Raw genomic sequence first — 26629 nt, 5'->3', positions numbered from 1 at the left:
AAACATTGAAAATATTACACCAAAAGACACATTGGAAAAGACTCTGGAATGCATGGAACAGAAAATAGACATGCTCAAGGAACATTTCAATGGTTGGAAAGAGTTAGTGGAGGACCACATAAAAGAAAAAATTAAGTCCCATTGTCCCACCTATACCTGTGCTCCCTCTCCATTTCCCAGTGAACTATCCCCAAATTCTCAACACCAAGATAAAGGTTTTGATGAGACTTCCATCCCTTTATCCTCTCCCATCCATCCTCACCAAACCCCTAATTCTCCTGTATTTGTATGAGTTTCTGCTTCCCCCTCTCTTTCATAAATTGTGTATATGTATATAATAAAAAAATGTTATGTTTCTTTTAATGAAATTCCCTGTGTCTTATATTTTTTTTTTAAAGCAGTTAAAATGTTTGCGGTCAGCGCGCCTGTCCGGCCTGTCCGTAATTAACAAAATGTGGATGTCCTAAGGACACAACACATGTCCGTCCCATTTGCAATCAAGATGGAACTGTTCTTAGAACACACCAGCTGTCCGGGATGTCCGTAAATTAACAAAATGGGGGTGTCCTAAGGACACTATACCTCTCCGTACCATTCGCAACCAAGATGGAACTGTTATTAGAACACACCAGGTGTCCAGGATGTCCGTAAATGAACAAAATGGTGGTGTCCTAAGGACACTGTACCTGTCCGTACTGTTCGCAACCAAGATAGAACTGTTCGTAGAACACACGCGGTGTCCGGGATGTCCGTAGTCAAACAAAATGGAGGTGTCCTAAGGACACTATACCTGGCCGTACAGTCTGCAGAACATCTACGCACATGCGCACCACACCTGTAAGTCCTGCGAACAACGTGCTTGTCCGTAACTGTCCGTCTCACTTGTGTCACACTTTTAATTAGTTTCAGGACCCGAACACTGTCCGTAGAACACCCGCGCGCATTCGCACAACTGTTTCTGTGCATTTGGTGTCCTGTGGACACCCGTTCCCTTCGCGGACGTGTTCCCGACGTCAACATGTGACCGCACCCACGCTGAGCGTGTGTCCTAATTTGTGGACTCTGTCCGGTTCCCCAACATTTTAAAAGAACTTATTCAGACAATCCATTTACAGTAAAAATTCACCATTTCACATGTCCCAGACAATGGCCCTGGCTTTCCACATACTTTTTGTAACATTTTGAAAGCTTTTGAGTGTTCGATATGGTCGCGAGATGCACCCCCTCACCCCTATAAAAGGCCACACACCAGAGCTGATCTTCGTTTTACTTATGGCTATTGCAGATTGACTTTTGCTGCCTTTGCTGCTCTTGCTGAGATTATCTCATCAACCCTAATGGCATCCATGGCTGCTGTTGCTACATCTGCCTCAGCACCACCCCCAAACCCGCCACCACCACCACCTCCCCAAGGGCCTGCAGAAGGGAACACGCGTGAGGATGTAGAGAACGAGGGTGAAGAGGATGAAGAGAATGAGGTCGAGCAACTCCCTACTACCAGCACTCGCCGGGAGTCTTGGGTGTGGTGCTTGGTTACCGTTTATGGTAATGTACCAAAAGCATGTGCGAACAAGGTCACCTGTAACCAGTGCAAATTGGTGCTGAGTCGTGGAAGACATGGTTCATACAGCTTTGGTACAACATCCATGAAGCGGCACCTAACTTCGTTCCACACTGCGGACATTCGCAAGGTTGTACCTTGTGATAAACGTAGAAGGCTGAGTTCCTCTACAGCATCCTCCCTTTCTGCTCCTCTCACCACAAGATACACACCTGTGGGAGAGCGCACACCTCCAGCTGCTTCACAGGCCATTCGCGATGCTGTTGACCCTTACCTCTTGAGGGTTCCAATATTGTGTGTGTACTGTGACGCAGTACTCTGCAAGGGGGAGAGTCTTCGAAGTGCTTTTCGAGACTACGGTCACGGACCACCAGAAGACCTGCTACTTACCTAAATAAGGCCCACCCTACATCTTCCTCTCTCCACCTGCCCTTTCTTATCCCTGTGGTTGGTGTCCCTTCCTTAACCTCCTTTCCCCTCCTCTCTTAGCGTGTTGTGTGTAAAAAAGCAAAAAATATATAAAACAACAAAAATCCAAAAAAGGCTCTTTTCAGAGCCACCTTTCACAATAAAAGTGTCAAATAAACAGTGCAGGGCCCTGCACATTTTTTGAAGTCCACGGACAGTCCTAGGAAAGAGAACATTTTGGGGTGCCGCCCTAGCAAAACCAATCCACTTTTCTCTGGCAGGAAGTGGTGGCTCTGAAAAGAGCCTTTTGGTGGTGTTTTTGTGTGTTTGAAAAACTTGGAATCGTCAACATCTACTGCAAAATAGATGACTATAATTCCAAAAAAGGTTGCAATGCATTTTGTACATTTCTCAGAAAAATCTGATTGCCAACGTATGTAACATGGACTCCATCTCTGCGAAAAATGTATGTGCTACGAAACATTATATTTTCATTGTGAAAAGAAGACATGCCAACATCTCTTAGAAAGGCACACATAGCCTCATTGACATTGCGCCTCGGTTTCTCCATTTGTGGACCAAATGAAGAGGAACGCAGCCACATTTGTCTTTGCGCAATACGAGAAAAAATTACTTGGGAATTTGGAAACATGTCCATGACCTTCTCAAGTCCTTCTTTAATTGCAAATTGCAAAGAAATTCCAGACACATGTCATAAACTGTTCCCTCCACAATGAATTATAATTATGTCTGGATGATGCTCTGTCACTAAAGTAGTACAGAGAGGTACCAAGTCCAGCCACTTCATTCCACTCACTCCATGTCAGTGCACTTCCACATGAGGGAATCCAAGATCTGCAGCTACTCCACAACGTTCTGCATGCACCTCGAACCAATGTATGCATGAGTCTCCCAAAATCCAGATAATCTTTTTTTCGAAAACACACAGCCATAGCTATCTGTTCTTCTCTCAGGAAAAAGAAGTTCTCACAAAATCACTCCTTACACAACATACCCACTAAACTTTACTGACCAATCCCTAGCTCCGCTCATTCTCATTTGTATGCCTCTCCACCCCATTATCCCTGTATGTAATACGCGCTGTCTGCAGACCACCGCCATGTCCGCAGACATATCGAAGATCTGAGTGTGGTGAATGTACATTTAAATAGTGTGCCCCATTTCCCTGTTTTTTTGGGGGGGGGGTTTGCAGATGCCTGACAGACACCTGTTATTTTGTATTTTTTGGGAGTTTTTTTCTTCTTACTTTACAACTAAAATCTTCACATAACCTTCACCAAAGCAATCCATACATTCCAAAACAGCATGGCATTTCCCAAAAAAGATAAAGAAATACCATCTTCTTCAAAATAAACAGCATTATTTGAATCAATATTCTCATTGTTACAGAAAACATACCAGCTCTAAGCATGAAAGCATGCATGAGTCGATTGATTACACACCTAGCAATGTTTTGCAGAGGACAAAAAACAGAATATTGTCCCATATTGCCCAGGGTAGTAATCCAGAAAAAATGACTTTCGCATTTGGAAGGATGTTCATTAATGCTTGAACCAACTGTTCCAAATCTGCCAACAAAGTAGGGGCACTCATGTAGCCCAAATGGAAAGCACCATAGTGCAAAACTACCCGATGAGGACTGTTCATCCTACGCATATCTTCACAAACTTGGAGAATTGCCTCTACATTGCAATCAGGCACAGCGCTCCACACCACGTGCACCCCTTTAACATCGGAATTGTTTGCCACATGCCTGCATTGAGAATACTGCTGTAAACCATGGACAAACACATCTCCGAGCATCAACACCCTGACTTTCTCCACCTCTGCCATCTTCACTACACACACTCTCTTTCAACACAAATCCACAACGTCAACATCTTTTTGGCTGATTCCTACAGTCCCCGTTCCATACTGGATTTGCTGGAAAACCCTGGATGTGGCACGCCCTACCCGCACACAGCCGTGGTGTCTACGTGGCGTGTAACTCTTAGCCAGCCCTTCTACCCTTTCCACATCACTCTCGGTGCCATTCCCTCATTGGATACAGCTAAGCAGTCACACAACCATCCACCAATCACATCCAAGACCTCTACATATAACTCCATCATCACAGTTCTGCACTTCAAAGGTACTGTTGATCACTCTGAGTACAAGTCTCATATCATTGGAAAGCACCTACTACAAAAACTACTGTACAAGTCTCGAAGATTTCTATTTACAGCTCCATGCATATCCACATGCATGATTACAAACTACAGGTGTGCATATTTTATTCCGAGTACATGTACAACTCTTATGAATCCATATAAACAGAGTAATGCCACTAAACCTGCATAGCCTATACATACATGCCAACTCTCCTGATTTAAGCGCGAGACTCCCGATTGTTCATAGAAAAATCACACTATTTTTTACTGTCTTCCGCATAACCTATACATACATGCCAACCCTCCCAATTTAGGCGCGAGACTCCCGATTTTTCATTAAAAAATTGCACAATTTTTTACCGTCTACCAAATAAATTAATGTTAATCCCAATGCAATCCTATGAGAAAAATAAATGTTCCCGATTGCTGTGCTGAAATCTCACTCTATGGGGCTCCCAATTGTTGGCATGTCTATCTATAAAATTAACTTATTGAAATGTTTCCCATCTACTATAATCAACTATCACTTCCAAATCTGTCTGCTATCTACAACACAGCTTTAAAAAACCAAGTGAATTTCATGCACTTAAAATTCTACTAATTTGCAAAGCATGTTGAACTAACATATTGTAAATAAAATATAAATGCTGCACATAGTCAAATGAAATACATGCATACACTATGTTCAGATATCAAACAATAATACTACCACAAAAACATGAAAATGAACGTCTACATTAACATCAGTGCTATAAACACACAGCATTACTAACTTCTTTCTTGTACAATTGTAGTGAAGACCACCCTCCTGAAAATCAGCAGCATCTAAACTACAAACAACATATCCGAAGAAACCTGCTCTTTCCACAAAAAACACGTAAGTACAATACTACCTTAACATTCTTACTCTTCCTCAAAGACACTGTGTGGTTCATTCATGTAATATGCGCACAAAAAAACAGCGGCAAATCCCCATTTATTAAACAGAGATTAGCAGGCAGAATGGCACACAAATCCTGTTTTTTTGGAACACAAATAACATACTCAACCCTTCGAATGTTAGTACTACAAAACAAATAACTGTTTTATTTTTATACCATTACGTTTACTATTAATGCTTCTCCTCACCACTAGCTCACTTTCTACTCTCATCTGAACCGCAGTTTAGTAACACACAAATAGAAGAATAGCCTTCCCAACTCATTGTAACTGCCCAATTCACAATCACACACCACCACATACATCTTTCACACAGCACACATACATTGCTGAACGGCCCAACCCGTACCTTCTTTTTTTTTTCACCTGACCCCAAAGAATGCCTACCAAAAAGCGACTCCGTAGAAAGCAACACAGAAATAGAGCAAATGAAATAAAAAAGTGTCCAAAATAAGCTCTCTACTAGAGTTTGTACAAAATATTCAAACAAAACAGCTAATACAGTCATTTAGCGAAACAAAACAAGCTTCTAGTACAGAAATGTTGCCTCCTCTATCAAAATGTAATACAAAACAAAAAATGCTTAACAAGAATTCAGCTACCGCTACTGCTAAAACTGCTCCTATGAATCTTGATATACCAGCAATTAACCATACCAAAAAAAGTATTTTAGGAAAAATGTTCCGCCACAGAGTCCTTCAGAATCTTATAAAAACAGGAGAGAAATCATGCCCAACCCTTAAAACCTACTGTAGAAAATGAATCCTAGAAGCTCCGGAAGACAGTGCAATCCTTCGCAAAAGAAAGTTATTTATTTTAGTTTTAAACAGGATGAAACCATTAACAAAACTAACTACTAAACTACAAAAAAAACTTCTCAATAAATGGAATGTCAACAAAAATAACTTCTTAAATATCTGAGGAGGTGAATGGAGTCACACCACAACCACAGAACCATATTTTAATGAAGAAGCATACAAACAAAACCAAACAAACACAATTGCCATCCATAGCAGTGGTAGAGGTTATGAAAAAATTAATAATACCATAATGGAACAAGAAATACTGCTTACAAAAATACCCCCAGAAAACTCAGAATTACCTCTCCATTCATAGGCGCGTTACAAATGCCATATCATATCATATCATTTCCAATACACAGAATTAACAGAAAACATGCGCCAATCTGCAGACCTCACTTACGCCAGCATTTTAAAAAGTATTAGAGTTGGTGTACCATCTCAAGAAGCACAAGCAATATTAAAAACCCGGCAGATCCATGCACTTATTGGTGATAACTCATGTGCTACTGAGTGGAACTATTACCGCAATTGTATGCCGACTCTTGCAAGCTGTTCCCAATTCAATGAAGCAATATAGAAAAATGAAATGCAACCAATAATTGAAATTTGCTCCACAAACTAGACATACATGGTATTACACTACCCATGTGTCAACAAGCCACCACACGACTAAATAGATTAGAAAATTCTATCTCCAACACAGCTGGTTTGGAGAAAATATTAAAATTATCCTTAAACTATAGAGTAATGCTTAAACGTAACCTTGACGTGGAGCAAGGTCTAGTTAATGGAGCACTGGGTACAGTTGTTGGCTTTCAAACATACCCACGTGACAACAAAATTCAGTTTGTCAATATTCTCTTTGACAAACTTTCAGAAGTCAAAAGGATAGGGTGCTCAAGATCTTGTTTCCTTCTCTTCAAAGACATGTATGTACACAGAGAACAATTTTCTCTAACTCTAGCATATGCAGTCACCAGTCATAAATCACACGGTTTTACCCTAGACAAAGCATTGATAGATATTGGTAACACAGTCTTTAAAGAAGGTATGAGCTATGTAGTACTATCACACTTACGTACATTTGACGGTCTATTTCTAATCAACTTTGATGCAAGTAAAATAAACGCTGATATTCCTTGCATTTTAGAATACAATAGACTTTGTTCACTATACACTCCCCATCTAAAACATATCCTGTTCCACAAAAAGGAAAACGTAAAAGAAAACTAATTAAAACAGAAATGCAACAGGATCTGACTGCAAATCCTCCAAAGAGAGTAAAAGAAGCTAATACATCATCACTTGCCACAACCAAAGAAGAATGTATTACTCAAAGTAACTCAGGTACTTCTTCAAAAAAGCAACACACACTCAAAAAAATGACTTGGACACATAACTATCTGGTCCATTCAAAGTTTCAAATATAACTGGTGTAAATTGCTACACAAATGTAGAAATGAATATTCTATTTCAATTGCCACCAATTGTTGACAACATTTACTTACACAGTACAGACCAATTGTGTTTGCAAATGTTAGAAACGCAACAAACAATCCTGACAACACGTATAGTGTTCATGGAATAAGACAAGAATTGGACTACTGTGCTGGAATGTTGACATTCACTATAAACCTACAAGTAGATCCACAATAATTTCTAATGTACTTACTACAAGTACTGGAAAACAAAAACATCCCTATAAATGAAATTTTCCAGATTTCATATATGTGGAAACATACATGCACTCTCTGCAACAATGTGACACAGGAACAAGCGCTTCATGTATGTATCCATACCTAATTGTGAATCTGTTCCATTTCATAAACTTGTACTAAATGCAAACCATGGTAGATTATGTACTACCTGCAATTCAGATAATCGCTCCACCTTACTAATTCAAACACATAGTTACTACGTAATACTTATGCTTCTACGTTACAATGCAGATGGTACCAAAAACAACTGCAAGCTGACTGGATTCACACATGGTCAAGTATTACTTGGTAAGAAAACCTTCACAACAATAGGTATAATCTACCACGCAGGAGCCACAACCAATGCAGGTCACTACACTGCATATATAAAAAAGAATTGTGGATGGTTCAAATGTAATGATAGTACCATTACTCTAAAGCAGAGATTACCAGCACATTTTACAAACACGTATTTAATCTTCTGAAAACCAAAATTTTATAACTAATCTGTACTTAAACATTAACAAATGTTCAATTAAAAAACTATAAACTGTTTGAATACGCCAACAGGTATCTAACTGCCCCAAGATTCCATAACAACCAAACAGATAAATGAATACCACTAAATTATATCAAAAAATAGTTAGAATACGCCAACAGGTATCTAACTGCTCCAGAAATCTGCAACAAGCCAACCGATAGGACATTAGCCAGAAACAACAAGTGAACACTGAAAACAATCAAAGAAATAGACTGTAGCATAATAAAAACAGTTTTTTTTTTAATCCAACATGGATTTTTTTTCCCACAGACCTAATGATTTGAAAAACAAACACAGAAACCGAGCAAATTGCACAGTATACTGGTTTGTAAACTACATATGAGGGTAAAAAAAAGCTGAAATATCTATTATGCAATGTAATAAATCTTTATAATATACATACACTAACATGCTCGTTTCTTTTATCACAGAAATTGAAAAAGAATATGTACTCCAGTTACCAAACTCATGAAAAAAAATATATCCATTCTCAACAAATCAAACAGTAAGTACATTCTAATAGAACACATAAATACTGCTGCATAACAGAACCATTGAAGCAAACATCTAACCATACACCACAATACAAAATGTTCACTTCCATGGATATGTTATAATACAGTGCTTGTTACCAAACTCTACAATCTTAATAACATGATGTAGCCAAAACTTCACATACAAACTGTACACATCAAACAGTACAGAAACTGTATATTTCAAATATGTGATAGATATTCGATTCTATGGGTGTGATCTATGGGTGTGATATGCTGCGGTGGTTGTGATCAGGGCCTAGAGTCTTGGGTGTGTGGACTACGGCCTACGGCCTGCGGCCATAAACCCAAGACTCTAGGCTCTGATCACAACCACCGCAGCATATCACACCCACAACCACTGCAGCATATCACACCCATGCTGACTTATAACTTCAGTGCTTATAACTTCAGTCTTGGGTGCGTGGCCTTCGGCCTTCGGCCATGCACCCAAGACTCTACACCCTGCCCACAACCACCACAGCATATCACACCCATGGTGCCTTACAACTTCAGTACTTATAACTTAGGTCTTGGGGGCATGGCCTCATGCACCCAATACTCTAAGCTCGGGCCACAACCACTTCAGCATATCACACCCACAACCACCACAGCATATCACACCCATGGCCCTGGCCACAAGCACCGCAGCATATCACACCCATGGTGGCTTATAACTCAGTATCACACCCATAGAATCAAACATTTTAACTGCGGCATATAGACAATTTTAATGTCCGCTGACACCACACATGTCCTTAGTACAGTTTAAACTTGCCTGCACAGAGCATGGACAGGGATACTATCCTTAGGACACCCCTCATTTTCACTAATTACGAACATCCCGGACAGTGCGGGCATGGCGAATACATCAGTAGCACCTGCCATCTAAACAAATACAGTATTTCACCCATCACTTACTCCCCAAACCTCCCCAACCAATCTTGCACACCAAAACACTCCCCAAAACTGCATTTTTCCTCTGTTTGCCGCCATGCTGTTGGCGGATCCAAGATGGCGGGAGCATCAGAACAATCTTACGCACATCACGCCTCACTCCAGCCAATCGGCGGACACGTTGCGTGTCCGCGGACATGATGTGAGCAAATGAGCCAATCAGTGTCCTGCCCGTGGAGCGAACAGGGAAGTGTCTCAGCGGAGCGGACATAGATATCACTAATTTTTTTAGACCTACTTTTTGATTGTTTTAAAGAAAACTACTACTTTCGGGTCCAAGCCTCTGCTCCTGCTGCAAATTTGGTGAAATTCCATCCAGCGGTTTGGGCTGTAGGCGTGCGCAAAGTTTTTCCCCCATTCAGTCTATGGGAAAAATATAAATTTTGGGACCACCTCACCAAACTTTACAAAAAAATACAAAATTGCAAAGTTTGGTGTGGATTCGTCCAGGGAGAGCGAAGTTATAAGCCACCCAAAAAGTGCTCTTCACATTGGATTAGCAATTTAACCATAACTATTTAACCATAACTACACAGCCACTAGCGTGGCTGTGTAATATCTTGGTATATATCTATATATCGTGGTATAATAAGTTCTGTAAACACCACATTTTGATTAGACCAAACTGCAATATGCCAATAACTGAAAGATCACTCTTGTATTAGTTATCTTTTCTATAGTAGAAGATTGACACCTTCTTGGTCCTGTAGCTTAAGACCTGCCGATCAATTAATAACGGAGAAGATTGTCAATAATATGCTGGCTTTCAAGGAAATCTTGTTGCCAGAGTTAACAGAAAATCAAAGACCTAATGAAATATTTTTCTAGATAAACCTAAACGCTAACTTAAGTTAGTATTAATCACACCCTTCACCCAAATGTTCTAGTGGATGATGGATCATTAGTTTGAATTCACTTTTCCATTTTATCAGCTGAACAGGTACCTCCGGGATCTACACTCCAAGACACCTGCTGGAGATGAGTTATCGTTTGATGAGAAAGGGGATGTGCCGGCTGAGTATGATATTATGAACTCGGTTTACTTTCCTAATGGATCCATAAAAAACATTAAAGTTGGACGTTATGACTCTGGGGCTCCATCAGGCCATCAACTCTACATCAAAGACAGCTCCATCCTATGGCACTCTAAGGGGGGCATCATGAACAAGGTGAGCATGAACTGTTGCTTCTCATACACCAGCATGTTATCACCTATATACTTTTGTACGTATTGTATATGATTCGTGCCCTTACCTTATGTATAATAATAATTTGGCATTTTATATAGCTACAAACCCTCAGGTATCTGAGCACTGCTTATTATTACCCATGGTGTGTGGTGCGCATTTATCGACCTCGGAAGGATGAAAGGCTGGGTTTGGCCCTGGCCAGGATTCGAACCTGCGTTAGCAAGCTCTGCACCAATGTCAAAGCGAGTAGAGAAAGGCTGGGTTTGGCCCTGGCCAGGATTCGAACCTGCGTTAGCAAGCTCTGCACCAATGTCAAAGCGAGCACTCTACTCGCTGTGCCACTTGACCAGCTATCTTTGATTAGCACAACATAGAGGACAATACAGGGTTTTTCAGCCTATCAGTTCATGGCATGGCAGTCCATAACTAAATGGTATTTCACTGCAGTTCACTGAATTGTGGCACTTGTTTACATTTACATCTTTTTTAATTCCATATGGTGCACACCTTTCTATACAGCTGGATGCAGATTGTGTCATGTCAAATACATATGTAAAACATGTCAACACAGATCCACTGCAGAGGAAAATGTAAATATTGCATATGAGTGCCTTTTCTGTTGCTGTGATAGTATGCAGAAGATGATAAAGAAACTTCTTGGACTTATGTTGTTTCCACATTGACAACACTCATTTGGATGTATTGCTGACTTTTATATTAGAACGAAAAATGTTTTTAACCAATAGGAATGCAGTATGTGGTAAAAGCATGATTGATTGTGATTGTTGTCTTAAATCCCTTTGTTCTATACATAAATAATACATTCACAAGGAAATACATTTTTCTCCAATAGTTTACAAACCTAAAAAGCCACTGCAGCCTTCTGGTAACTCCACCATAGTAGAAATCCTGCAGAGGTTGTAGATTAGTATCAATACAGTATTTCGTGGAGTGAATGTCTTGGGGCAGTATTTGCCTAGTGGATTTAGTTTTATTTTGCATTTTTGCTGGTAGGGGTGCCACAGTTTGATCTGGATAGCTAATCATTTAGCGGATAAAATCTTATACTCAATTTCTAATAACTCCTCTACTAAGGAGAAATGTGCACAGATTGAAATGAGGCTTATAGGATGATTGTAACCAAATTGCAGACAATCCCAAAGTGTAACAGGCACACTACTTTTCCTACTTCACAATCTTATTACTGCTCTTGCCAAAAGCAGTTTCCTCCCCTGCATTTGTGTTCCCCTTAGGCAGTAGGATGGGCTGCCTAATTCCAGGAGAAGCAGTTTGTAGAGATGTGTGGGGCAGGAACCTGTGGTATATCCCAACTTTTGTCAAGTGTTTACTAGAAGGGAGCCATAAATAACAACATGGTTAGCCTACTCCTTGTGCAATGGGTGCGACCCCTCTGCCACCTCCTATCCCTCTTCCTCACATGTATGTTCCTATACTCCTCCTCCTGCCCCGCATCTGTCTCCTTCTGTACCAACTGCTGCTGCACCTCTGCCTCTTCCACTAATCCACCTTCCTGCTTCCCTACATCCACCACCTCTTGTTGCACCTCTTGCTGCTCTTTATACCCAACCATCTCCTCCTTCTGCCCTGTTTCTACCTCCTGAGGTTCCAGCTCCTGCTGTCCTTCATCCTCCAGCCAACCATCTGCATCTCCATGGGCTATCTCGCGCTTATTCAACACATCCACATCCTCACACACGTCTTCCTGTTTCCCTAAATCCACCACCTTGAGTTGCACCTCTTGCTGCTCTTTATACCCATCCATCTCCTCCTTCTGCCCTGTTTCTACCTCCTGAGGTTCCAGCTCCTGCTGTCCTTCGTCCTCCTGCCAACCATCTGCATCTCCATGGGCTATCTCGCGCTTATTCAACACATCCACATCCTCACACACGTCTTCCTCTTTCCCTACATCCACCACCTCTTGTTGCACCTCTTGCTGCTCTTTATACCCAACCATCTCCTCCTTCTGCCCTGTTTCTACCTCCTGAGGTTCCAGCTCCTGCTGTCCTTGATCCTCCTGCCAGCCATCTGCATCTCCATGGGCTATCTCGCGCTTATTCAACACATCCACATCCTCACACACGTCTTCCTCTTTCCCTACATCCACCACCTTGAGTTGCACCTCTTGCTGCTCTTTATACGCATCCATCTTCTCCTGTCCTGTTTCTATCTCTTCATGTTTCACCTCCTGCTGTCCTTCGTCCTCCTGCCTCCCATCTCCATGGTCTATCTCACACTTTCTCAACACATCAACATCCTCCTTCTCTCAGATGATATCCTTTCTTGAGCGCCAGTCACTTCTGTTTTTGAATAAATCACAATGTCCAGTTTTTCTCATCATTTCCTATTTATTTCTTGTATTTTGCTTTCCAGTTTTCCAACTTAATGAGTATGTTACTGACAACAGTATGGCTTGCCTGGGGAAAGAAGGAATGATGTGATGTCATGTGGAGTGTTGATGCTTGAGTGTTGTAATGTATGGGTGAAGGCTCTAGCCTGGTCAGTTGGTTAGCCCTCGGCCTGTGTGATGGGACGCCAGTGTTATTGTCCTACATCTAACTTGAATGTAACTTATGAAAGTACTTGTGAAGATACCTGTGTAGACGGTAATAAAGCTAACCAGACATCTTAAGAAGGCTGCTTCATTTCAGTTACTTAATCTTGTGCTTTCACAGATTTCACAGTATTATTTTACTATTTCACTTTTCTTTCTCTCTACACTTATGAAGACTTACTACTTGTGAAGATACCTGTGTAGGCGGTAATAAAGCTAACAAGACATCTTAAGAAGGCTGCTTCATTTCAGTTACTTAATCTTGTGCTTTCACAGATTTCACAGTATTATTTTACTATTTCACTTTTCTTTCTCTCTACACTTGTTTCATCATTGTTTTAACATGGACCTTCAGAAAAGAATCTTTCTTGGTTATTCACCCATAATTATGGTTCCTTTTTACTACAGTTCTTATTTGTAGATTAGTTATGATTACTCACCCTATTCTTAATTCTTAATTCTGTATGGTCTTTTTTAAGTGGAGTAGATAGGTATATGTTGTCACATCCTCAAGCACCTCACACTCCTCTTCCTTTTTCCCTACATCGCCACCTCTTGTGGGACCTCTTACTGCTCTGTATACACATCCATCTCCTCCTGCCCTGTTTCTACCTCTTCATGTTCCACCTCTGGCCCTCCTGCTTCTGCCCCATCATCTCCATCTTCCCTTGTTCCACATCCAGCTCTTTATTGTGCTTCAGCAGCTGCCCCCCAATCTTTGCTGCAACCGGTCCTCACTTGTTGCAGCCACTATCTCCTTCTGCAAAGTCATCATCCCCCTCCTTCAGTGACCTACCTATGCCTAGTCCTACCACATCAGTTGAGTGACTGGCCCGAATGACCACATAATACTGTGTGGCTCCTTCCTTTCTACCTCCTCTTCACATCTGTTACGTTTCAGTTCTCTACCATATGACAAACCAAGGCCACCACTGGCCACAGAACTGTCCAGAGCACCTTTACAATCTCTCAAATGTTGTCACATATTCATTAAATACTCAGACAAGGATCCAGCCTCAATTTCAATGGCCTTTGCATACTCTGCAACCATATATTTGCCAACCTGCACTGACCTTTCAAGAAATCCCCTCTTTGTCTATCCTCTCCTAAGATGCTCTCAAAATAAACACAGCTGGAAAGAAGTGCAGATAAGTAAAGAAAGTATATCCTGTAAGTGTATAGGGGAACGAGTGTCACTGAGGAGTTCACAGGTGGTTTGTTTAATTTCTGGGATGTTGAAGCCAGGAAAGGAACGGGAAAGTACTTTCTTTTTTGTGTTTTGGATGAAGTGGGGAGGGTAAAAGAAAGGGTTAAAACATGATAAGAAATACTTTCTCACCAAATGAGACACAAATAGCTCAACATTGTTTAAATGGCTAAACCATAAGCTCTCCTGCTCTCTTCTAGTGAGGGTCTACCCTGTTTCTCACTCGAATAGCCAAACAGCACCCACAAGAAACAGCAAATGAGCTGCATCTTATAATCGACAATCGAATTATCCTATGGATGCAAGACTTTAATAGGTCTACCAAACCCTAAACAGAGGTTTGGTGAATCAGTTTGGGAGTTTGGTGAGGTAGATGTTCATCGAGGGTTAGCGATGGTAGTAGCTGGAAACAGAAAATGTGGACAGCACTAAACATATCTTAAATACATCTTCAATTATTACAATATGTACATATCTATGCAGACATGCAACCCTGGAGTCCAGCGGTGATGGTGGCTGTGAATAATTGTGGGGGGTAGTAACAGTCTAAGGCAATTCACTGAGGGGACAGAAGGTCGTTTTTTAAGACATTGGGCCTCATTACGAGGAATGTGGTAGGGTATTAACGGCACCCGAAGAGCTGCTGGCTCCATTAACCCCCTACCGCCCCATTACAAGGTCTGCTCAGGGGTCCCACTAAGGACGCCTGGTAAAACCAGGCGTCCTTAGCAGGTCCCGCGAGCAGACCAGGATGCTAACAATGGGCCAGTCATGAACGGGCCCGTTGTTATCATCCTCCCCATTCCCATTGAGCCCTATGGGGGGTCAAATGGGAATGGGGATGTACCGGGTCTGGCTTCCTTGAATGGGAAAATACTGGGCCCTCCAAGGTTGGAATGGCTCGGTATTTCCCCATTCAGCAAACCCGGACCCAGTACCCGGTATGAGGGTAGCCATGCCTGACAAATGCTGCTGTATCTTCCTAAATCCATAGAGGTCCACAGCTCTCTGCATCACAGTTGATCCACATATATTTGAGTCTTTTACAGTGGCATGTCAGAAAACACAGTGGCAGATAGTGCAAGGAATGTTATCCCACATGAGTGGACATTGAAGAAGCTGGTATGGCCTGAAGAAACATGCACCAACGAGACCATCCCCCATGCATGGAATGGCCTTTGGCATGTGGAAAAACCTCTGGTCTCTGATCCTCAACGCTCTTCAACCTTCATTTATTTTAGGACTTTACTGCAAAAAAATGGTTCTTCTACTTCCCATGGCACGCCAGTTACTGAACAGAGGACCTTCAGTAAGGATTCTACATGACTATGATACTCAAATCATTTAAGACACCAATGCCTGTTGCATGCCAGGCCTATGCGTGCTTGATATGTTTCCACGCATATACTCTTGCTCATCTGCTAGCTTGCCACATTGTGAACTTGTGACACGTATTGCTGTTCAGCTGCTGTTCTCTAACCCAACAAGATTCTATAACCTGACATGTGCTTATCTGCTGCTTTAACTTCAAAGCACACAGTCTAGTTGGCATTGCTTGCTATGCAAGACATCTAAGCATGCATTCAAACAGCATGTGCAATTGCTATGTTACGCTATCTTCCTGGCAGGTAGCCCGACACATTGGCAAACTAAAGACTGGTCTGCATTGGCTTGGTGCTTGTAGTGGGTTAATAATACTTCTATTAATAACCTCCCGTACGAACCACCCTTTGTGCCTGGGTACTTGCAGAGTGTTTCAAATTGCCCACAGGGCAACATGGAGGGAACATGGGATGAAACACATTAAAATACAAAAATGTATTAAATACAGTGGAGGGAAAAAAAGGACGAACCTCCTGTGCCTTGTGAGAATTCAGAACATGCAAGTGCAGCAAGGAAGCAATATAAGGGCTGTACTCTATAACATGGCCTCGAGCTGGAGCTTTAGTAGCCTTCAATGGATACATGTTGCCACTTTCATGCAAACCTTGATTGTCATTGGCTCATACATAAGTCGGTGGGTGGGGCTGTCTTGAAGCCTTCACAAGTGCTGAACTTTCTTTCAAGTAAATCAGAAAGGCTGGGTGTTCCCATGCCAAGTACAAGAGAATGTTCACACATTTCCAAGTGTTTATTCATTTGCTAGTGCCAATCTTTTCCTGAAATGGCTTGTGCTGTTCTCCTATAAAGGTGTCCACCTTTTCTCCAGTGTTTCAATGTTCCTTTTTCAACACAGGCTCCTCGCTCTGTCTGCAGTGAGAGCTGCCGTCCAGGGTACAGAAAAGCTCCTATAAAGCAGATGCCCACCTGCTGCTTTGACTGTGTGCCGTGTGCCGAAGGAGAGTTTTCAAACAGCACCGGTGAGTGATGTCTTTGCAGCTGTTACTGTTCTGTTCACAGGGGTGAAATACTATGAGCACACTGTGAGTCAATGACACATACGTTATACTATGTGCACACTTTTACCAAAGGTTTCTATGATTGTGAAGACCCTTTTGAAGGGGAACCCACTCTCTGAATAAGATGGAATCACTGTTGAATCTTCTCACCCTTAAATTCCACTTTTTGTGATTACAGAAACTGGGATCTTCCTTCATGTTTCTGCTACACTAGAAGCCCTCCACACTGACTCTGCTGCCATCTCCCACTCTCTCTAACCTGTTGGGAAGGACTGTGGTGTGGGGTTCCTCATCAATATGTCCCTCAATACTATCCCTTTACCCCTATTACAGCAACTGTTCCTCATTTGAATATGCCACAATTCAACTCCTCCATCCTCCTCCTTCTTTCCTGGTCTGAACCCCTCTCCTTGAGTAAACTTCCTACTGACATCCCCATTGTCGTGCTGCGGGACTTTAACCTTCCATACGCCACAGCAGACACCTGCCTCTTTTGTCTCGTTCCCCTAGTCATGCCTCTTCCATTCACTATGGTTTTCTCACTTTCGTTATGCACTCATGACTCCATTTGACCGACACTATCCTGCACACACATTCACACCTTCCCATCCCCTTCCCATGGATCACATCTGAAATTCAGACTCTCAGAACAAAAAGGCAATGCGACCTAAAAAGCTGGTACAGATTATGAACACTTCCCTACTCCTAGCCTACATACAATTACTTGCTGCCCCTACCTCTGCACTGGACTGAAATGCTCCTCCTTCACACACCTAATGACCTACATTTACAGTTATCCCACAAAACGTTCGTCCGCCCTCTGATCTTTGCCCACACCTACATTTCTTCTAATGGCTGTAATATTAATGCGTCTCTCACAGCCCTCCTCTTTCTCTCCCCAACCTTTCTTCTGTTCACTACCTCTCTCCCTCTACCGCATCTGCTTCCAAATACTTCTCCCCTACCTCCACTATTGAATTAGCAGACATTCTATGCTGTAACAACCATGTTACACTCCTATCAATCCTTTTACTGCCCAAATGTTCATAATCTCAGTCTCATATCTCTGTGAGCTCTTTAACCTCTCTCTCTGCTGGACTCCTGCCTTCTTCAAATCTGCAACTGTCTTACTCCTATTGAAGAAACCCTCTGCTGACCCAAACATCCCGGCCAACTGTCGCCCAGTTTCTATCCTTCCCCATTTTTCCTTGTTCTTTTGTCTTTGAGCAGGTGGTCTTCAACCGGATCACTGAGTAGCTTGAGGAAAATGACCTGACAATCTAGTTCAATATGGCTTCTGTAGTAAACACTCAGATGAGGCTGCACTCATGCATGTCTCCAACATTCTCTCTAATGTTCACCACTCCAAACTCTCTTCTATACTCATCATTTGGAATTTTCTGCCGTTTTTGACATTGCTGATCATTCCTCTCTCATCCTCACCCTCCAGGACCTTGGGTTTCAGAAGGCTGCTCTTGTTTGGGACCGGTTTATAGTCATAAAGTCAAATGAAATAATATCGAAAGTCATAATGTCTAAAACAAAAAATTGAAAAAAAAATCTCGAATTTTATTTTTGGTTGTTTTTTGTTCGAAATGGGGGGTTCCCCTCAACCCACCTTTTTTTTTTTTTTGTTTTACCCCTTTTTTTTACCCCCGGAACCCCAAAAAAAAATGTAAATTAAAAAATTAAAAAATTGATATTTGTTTTCAACATTATTGTTTAGACATTTTTGCAATTCGATATTATTTTTTTGACATTATGACGGCATACCGTTGGACCCCTCCTTCTTGGAAGGTCAATCCTTTAAAATCTGTTGGGACTCACAAACCTCTGACCCCAACCCTCTCCCTGTTGGCATCTCCCAAGGATCAATCATTGGACCACTGTGCTTCACTGTCCCTGCCCCTCTCTCTGCTCTTGTTTCTTCTTTTAATCGTTCTTTTCACTTTTAAGCCGATGATAGTCACATCTTCTTTTCCTCCTTCAGTGACACCTTACATTCTGCTGTCTCTAACTTCCTCTCTGCAGCACAAGATTAAATGTCCACATATTTTCTTCACCTCAGTTCTTTCAAAACAGAGTTTCTATTATTTCCGTCCACTACAATGCCTTCCACAGTTTTTCCCCATCCCTTTCTTCCCCCTTCCCTTCTCTCCCTTTGCTTGAAATCTGGGTGTAATGTTTAATCCCTCTTTTTACTTTTCCCAACACATTACGTCTACTGCTCAATCCTGTCACCATGCTCTTTTTCACCTCTACCATGCTGACACGTTCTCTCTTTTCAGGCGACCAAGCTTCTTCTTTTCTATCTGGTCTTCTCTTGTATTGATTACTGCTCTGCTCTTCTCCATGGTCTTCCTGCTTCTTATACCCTTCCTCTTCCCTCTGTCTGTAACGCCTCTGTTTGTCTCCTCTTCTCTTTCTTCTCGATCTTCTATTGCACCCTTTCTACTCTCTATATCTCTTCTCCCTTTTTGAATCTTGTCTTCTTTATCATTTTCTCTCATTGTCTTCAATTGCATCCATGGTCTCGCTCCTCTTTACCTCACTTTGCATATCTCATTTTATTCTCCTCCCCGGGCCCTCTGTCCCCAGTTAGAGTTTCCTCTCTCTGTCCCTGAAACCCCTCTGCACAGCCTCTCATTTCCATTCATTTGACCTCATTGCTCCCAAACATTCGAACATTCTCCCTCTCTCATTCCTTCTACTCTCTCTGTATCTCCCAGAACAATCTTAAAACCCATCTTCTATTTGCGTGTTCCAACAATTAAACTCTATCCCCTCCATGCTCTTATGTTCGGATTTACCTGGAATGTATTTTCTCTATGATTGTTCTGTTTTTAATCTTGCGTTTTTGGGGAAAAGCGCCATACAAATTAAATAAAAATACAAATACAAACACAAATACTATGATCTAATGTTGGCACACTGGCATATTGCTCTGTAAAGGCGTGTGTGAGGTAGACTCTATCCATCTGGGAAACCTAGCATGGGAAAGTCAATGTCTTGGGCCAAAATAGTGAATTTTCAGAAATCGCAAGCTTGTTTTGGGGCAAAATATGAGTTTGTTTATAAACAATGAAATGCTGGTATTTGGAGGTCAAAGATAGAGGGGGTATTAGTAAATGAAAATCCTGTGCCATACGATAGAAACTTTGGGCTGGTGAAAGAGTGATTAGTACTAGCAATAGGGCAGAAAAATGGCATTGTTTCCTAGTCCCAAACCTTAATCTTTGAGCAAAAATGATTTGAAAGAATGTGTTTTGCACTAACAGAACAGTCGCCCTATTGCAATTGCACTGGTGCAAAGATTCTCATGGTATGCTTTCCTGAAAACCTCAAACCTGTAGCAATGACCTCACACCTGAGCTCTGTGCTGAAGGAGACTATAGACATGAAAGTGCTTATAAAAGTGTTACGATTGCCTTAAAGTGTTTCTCTTCTGGTGGACATATTTCAGAGCAAGGAAATGGTACCTTAGGCTTACAGCACAAAATAGGTAATCTCACATGACATGAGCCTAAGTGTAAGTGTAATAATCTGCATGCAGCCGCTCTGAGAGTCTACTTCCCACCTATAGAATGATTACTGGCAGGAGCTGGCACACTATCTATCCACTGCATATGCCTCAGGGTAAGTGTGATAATCTGCAGGCAGCCCACTCTGAGAGTCTATACAATGATTACTGACAGGAGCTGGCACACTATCTAACCACTGCATATGCCTCAGGGTAAGTGTGATAATCTGCAGGCAGCCCACTCTGAGAGTTTATGCAATGATTACTGACAGGAGCTGGCACACTATCTAACCACTGCATATGCCTCAGGGTAAGTGTGATAATCTGCAGGCAGCCCACTCTGAGAGTCTACTTCCCACCTATACAATGATTACTGGCAGGATCTGGAACACTATCTATCCACTGGATATGCCTAAGGGTAAGTGTGATAATCTGCAGGCAGCCCACTCTGAGAGTCTATGCAATGATTACGGACAGGATCTGGCACACTATCTATCCACTGCATATGCCTAAGGGTAAGTGTGATAATCTGCAGGCAGCCCACTCTGAGAGTCTATCCAATGATTACGAACAGGATCTGGCACACTATCTATCCACTGCATATGCCTAAAGGTAAGTGTGATAATCTGCAGGCAGCCCACTCTGAGAGTCTATGCAATGATTATGGAAAGGAGCTGGCACACTATCTAACCACTGCATATGCCTAAAGGTAAGTGTGATAATCTGCAGGCAGCCCACTCTGAGAGTCTATGCAATGATTACTGACAGGAGCTGGCACACTATCTAACCACTGCATATGCCTCAGGGTAAGTGTGATAATCTGCAGGCAGCCCACTCTGAGAGTCTATGCAATGATTACGGACAGGATCTGGCACACTATCTATCCACTGCATTTGCCTAAGGGCAAGTGTGATAATCTGCAGGCAGCCCACTCTGAGAGTCTATCCAATGATTACGAACAGGATCTGGCACACTATCCATCCACTGCATATGCCTAAGGGTAAGTGTGATAATCTGCAGGCAGCCCACTCTGAGAGTCTATGCAATGATTACTGACAGGAGCTGGCACATTATCTAACCACTGCATATGCCTCAGGGTAAGTGTGATAATCTGCAGGCATCCCACATCCCACCTATACAATGATTACTGGCAAGATCTGGCACACTATCCATCCACTGCATATGCCTAAGGGTAAGTGTGATAATCTGCAGGCAGCCCACTCTGAGAGTCTATGCAATGATTACAGACAGGATCTGGCACACTATCTATCCACTGCATATGCCGGTAATCTGCAGGCAGCCCACTCTGAGAGTCTATCCAATGATTACAGACAGGATCTGACACACTATCTATCCACTGCATATGCCTCAGGGTAAGTGTGATAATCTGCAGGCAGCCCACTCTGAGAGTCTATGCAATGATTACTGACAGGAGCTGGCACATTATCTAACCACTGCATATGCCTCAGGGTAAGTGTGATAATCTGCAGGCATCCCACATCCCACCTATACAAAGATTACTGGCAAGATCTGGCACACTATCCATCCACTGCATATGCCTAAGGGTAAGTGTGATAATCTGCAGGCAGCCCACTCTGAGAGTCTATGCAATGATTACGGACAGGATCTGGCACACTATCTATCCACTGCATATGCCGGTAATCTGCAGGCAGCCCACTCTGAGAGTCTATCCAATGATTACAGACAGGATCTGACACACTATCTATCCACTGCATATGCCTCAGGGTAAGTGTGATAATCTGCAGGCAGCCCACTCTGAGAGTCTATGCAATGATTACGGACAGGATCTGGCACACTATCTATCCACTGCATATGCCTAAGGGTAAGTGTGATAATCTGCAGGCAGCCCACTCTGAGAGTCTATCCAATGATTACGAACAGGATCTGGCGCACTATCTATCCACTGCATATGCCTAAGGGTAAGTGTGATAATCTGCAGGCAGCCCACTCTGAGAGTCTATGCAATGATTACTGACAGGAGCTGGCACACTATCTAACCACTGCATATGCCTAAGGGTAAGTGTGATAATCTGCAGGCAGCCCACTCTGAAGGCTATCCAAAGATTACGAACAGGATCTGGCGCACTATCTATCCACTGCATATGCCTAAGGGTAAGTGTGATAATCTGCAGGCAGCCCACTCTGAGAGTCTATGCAATGATTACTGACAGGAGCTGGCACACTATCTAACCACTGCATATGCCTAAGTGTAAGTGTGATAATCTGCAGGCATCCCACTCTGAGACTCTATATAATGATTACTGGCAGGAGCTGGTACACTATCTATCCACTGCATGTGCCTAAATGTAATAATCTGCAGGCATCCCACTCTGAGAGTCTACTTCCCACCTACACAATGATCACTGGTAGGAGCTGGCACACTGTCTATCCACTGCATATGCCTAAGGGTAAGTGTGATAATCTGCAGGTAGCCCACCCTGAGACTCTATACAATGATCACTGGCAGGAGCTGGTGCACAATCTATCCACTGCATTTGCCTAAGTGTAAGTGTAATAATCTGCAGGCACCACACTGTGAAAGTCTATACAATGATCAGTGGCATGTACCTGTTTGGCCTCTGGAAATGCTTTTTGCTGATCCGCGCATTTCACTGGGTAACACGCGCAGCTGCTCAGCTGATCAGGACTGGTTGCTTCTCTTCTGACTCTACCAGTACCTGCTCCGGCTCAGACAAATGTTTCTCTCGACAAAAGTCTGATTCTGAATCAACTGGAGAAAGTAGTACTCAGCTAGTAGCTCTATTCATTTAAGTAGGAAAAATAAAAGCGGTAGCATTTACATTTGTATTTGATGTATTTGTGCAGTTTTGTAACACGCCACACCGTAGACAATTTGTCTCAGAGAGCCTGTAAAGTGTAGGGCATGGAAAAGTGGGGGTAATAGATGTAGGTCAGTGGGAGAAGGAGGAAGCTAAGGTAACCGTTCACAGCAAGATAGACATTGCATTCTAGAACCCCAGTTACAATATGTGTGTCATTATTCACTATCTGATCATTATATGGTATCATATTGTATTTATTGAAGGTTGGGGGGCCATTTTGACAGTTCAACAAAAATGTACAAAGAAATAAAATAGAAAACAAAATAGGACGCAGAGGCAGACTCAGAATAGGGTGCCTTTATGATAGCATCAGAGTAGCTGGGAATGAATAGGTAGCTATTGAGGAGGGAAAGTGATGGAACATTAACATGGGCCATGGATGAGGACACCCACACTGCAAATGCACTTAGTATAGGTCTAGAGCAACAGACACTGAGCATAAGAATGGGGCAGCCGTGTTTGGGTGGTCTACAGTTAGATGCGGATGCTGGGGGAGCTCTGATGAGGACACACACACTTCAAATGCACTTAGAATAGGTCGAGAACCTCTGTCAGTCAGCATAAGAATGGGGCAGTGTGGTCTGGGTGGACTATACTGAGAAGAGGAGGGAGGGAGAACTCTGTTGCAAGACAGATGATGTTGCTTGCTTCTAGTCTTGACATATTCAACACATAAAATAGGTTTGATATTTGGGTGAGGGTGTTCTAGAGGAGCGTGGCAAGTAAGACGTAGTGGAAGTGGGAGGAGGCATGGAAGGGTCAGGAGAAAGCGTTAAGGATGGAGGAGGACTGTAGCTTGTATGTCTAATGCTTGACAAGTGCTCGACCGCACAAGTGGTCAAATATATTGGCTCCCCCCTCAACTACTCACCCCGAATGGCTGCCTATGAGTAAGAGTATATGCAACCGCTCGACCGACCTAATCTAAAATAATCCTAACGGCTCCCATTGTGCCTTTTCCCTCTCCCCAATCACTCGCCCTGTTTTCTCTCTCTCATGGGTGTTTTCCCTTGTACCCCTTTTCCTGCCTCCCGTCTCGCTCCACACACACTCCCTCATCCACTACCCCTGTGCTGCACCACTCTACCTTTGCCCCAGATCACCTGTGTGCATACCCCACAATCATTCCCCTATTCCTAGCAGATCAGTACCCACACACCTAACACACATACACCCACAATGCTTTCCCCATTCCAATCCCTCTCCACCTTCCAATCATACCCACACCACATAACTCCCATCCCAACCACCGCCTTACATTCTAGGTTTTAGTCTCTGCTTGTCTGCAAGTGGTCGATCAGTTGGACATGTCGACCTGTTTGATAAGTCTTCAATTTCAAACAGGCGACCACTAGCTGACAAAATGGTTTTAGCATCAAGCATATGGGGGGGGGGAGTCAACCAATGGAGCTAATACCAGGATTGTAGAGTGTGGGTTGTAAGGGTGAATGTAGAGAAATGCAGTCAGAGTCATCTTGACTCTGGGCATCACAGAAGACCGTGCATGTATTTGGAGCCACATTAAGTTTGTTAAAGAGCAAGCAATTTTGTATTAAGACCCAGCTGACTTGGTCATGGTATTGTGAAGAATCAGACATGATTCCCCCCCGGAAACCTGTTTTGGGGCCCTTTTCATGCAGCCAGTATGTCATGACCCTCGCCCAAAACCCCCTCTGGCAAACCCATTGGCCAGGTGGAGTCAGGACTCGGGCCTCTAGAGCCTGGCATCCTCTTCAAAAGCCCTCATGGGGCCAGGCTATTACACCATGAACAACAATGTGCTTGGGAACTACTTTATTGTATTGTCAGCCAACATGGAGGCATCCACATGGCTTGGTTCCTAAGAACCAAGCTATGCGGTTTAGTGTTTTGGGTGTGGCAGGCCTGGAACTACTTTCCCTGGTACTACTTTACCTGGGCTATCTAAACCACACCCTGACAGCAGAACATGCTTCGTGTTACTTTGCAGCTTCCAACGTGATGCTCACCGTGTCCAGCTATTCCCTCGAACCTCAGAGAAGCAGAACCTGCAAGGAGACAAAAGGAACATCATTAGCAGCAGCATCTTACCTGCAGTCTTCATCTTTAAACACTTGCAGCTATTGAAAACAGATTCCTCGTATCTGCACGCCTCCCGGACAGAATGACCTGAAAGAGGAAGATAGAGACATTTACAAATTACGAACTGCTAAAAAGGCTTACCTGGCTGGTCGCCTCTCGGCTGGCACCACTCCAGACATTCCACTCACGCTGAAGAATACGGCGACCTACAAGGAAGGAAAACATAGGTTAGCAAAGGCAAAACATCACAGCGCTGCACATAGCGCTTACTTACCGCATCATAGCGCTCTTAATGCACCATCAATTACCAGCGGGCTCCGCATACCTAAGGGAAAAAAATGAGCCATTTTAAACAAAGAAAGGCATGCAGAATAGCAACAAAACTAAAGAACAGCAATAAGACCTACCTAAACAATATCAAACGGGACGGCGTCAGTGAAGTAAATGGACCACACTCCCCCATGAAAGACAACGCGCCCCTGCAAAGAAGGCAGGACGGAGAGATAATTCTACCACAAGGTGAGGAGAGGGCGCCAGAGGGACTGAAAGCATACGGGGGTGGAGGGACGATACTTACCCCAGTTGGTCAGTCTTGAACACAGTCCTCCTATATTTTCAGGCAGAACCTTCCCCGCAGTCCACATCAGGGCAAAGCTGAGAAGCATACCAGCGAGTAACTCAGCTGGGTGGTGTCCCTGTGGATACCAGATGAGTGTAACAAAACACAAAGCCTACCATAACAAATCCACCTGGGCGCCATGGAGACATCAGAAATGGACCAATTGGCCCAATTACTATGAGAGCTTCGTGCTGAGGTTCATTCTGCCCGACAAGAGACTAATGCCCTCCAGAGAGACCTAATAGTGACCAAAGAACGCACTGAAGAGATTAGCAGGCAATACTTGCAATCACAGGCAGGACAGACGCCTCTACCTGGAAGCAATCCAACAATGCAAAACCCCACCATACCACCCACTCCGGTACAGATCACGTTACCTGGAACAGTGCCCCTGGCACCACCAGAAAGGTTCTCAGGCGACCCACGGAAGTATGCAGCATTCATCAATCAGTACCGCCTTCATTTTCTTTGTAGACCTGGAGCATTTCCAAATGACCAAGCTCGGGTAGCTTTTGTCTTATCATACCTGAGTGGTAGTGCAGCAGATTGGTTGGTGCCGTTCCCCACGACAATCCTCTATTACATGA

The 26629-nt window shown here is 43.0% G+C and overlaps 1 protein-coding gene across 1 annotated transcript in view; it reads left to right on the top strand.

Moving 5' to 3' along the window:
* LOC138510673 (vomeronasal type-2 receptor 116-like) overlaps positions 1-26629 on the top strand; it is a 78955-nt gene that overhangs the window by 26729 nt on the left and 25597 nt on the right. Inside the window, exons 5-6 of the mRNA XM_069626453.1 lie at positions 10543-10760; positions 16806-16939. Coding sequence (XP_069482554.1) covers positions 10543-10760; positions 16806-16939 — 352 coding nt within the window. The remainder of the gene's footprint in view (positions 1-10542; positions 10761-16805; positions 16940-26629) is intronic.

The sequence above is a fragment of the Ambystoma mexicanum genome, chromosome 6p (genome assembly GCF_040938575.1).
Source record: "Ambystoma mexicanum isolate Mex_15411 chromosome 6p, UKY_AmexF1_1, whole genome shotgun sequence".
Lineage (NCBI taxonomy): Eukaryota > Metazoa > Chordata > Amphibia > Caudata > Ambystomatidae > Ambystoma > Ambystoma mexicanum.
This window is presented reverse-complemented; position numbering and strand designations above follow the sequence as displayed.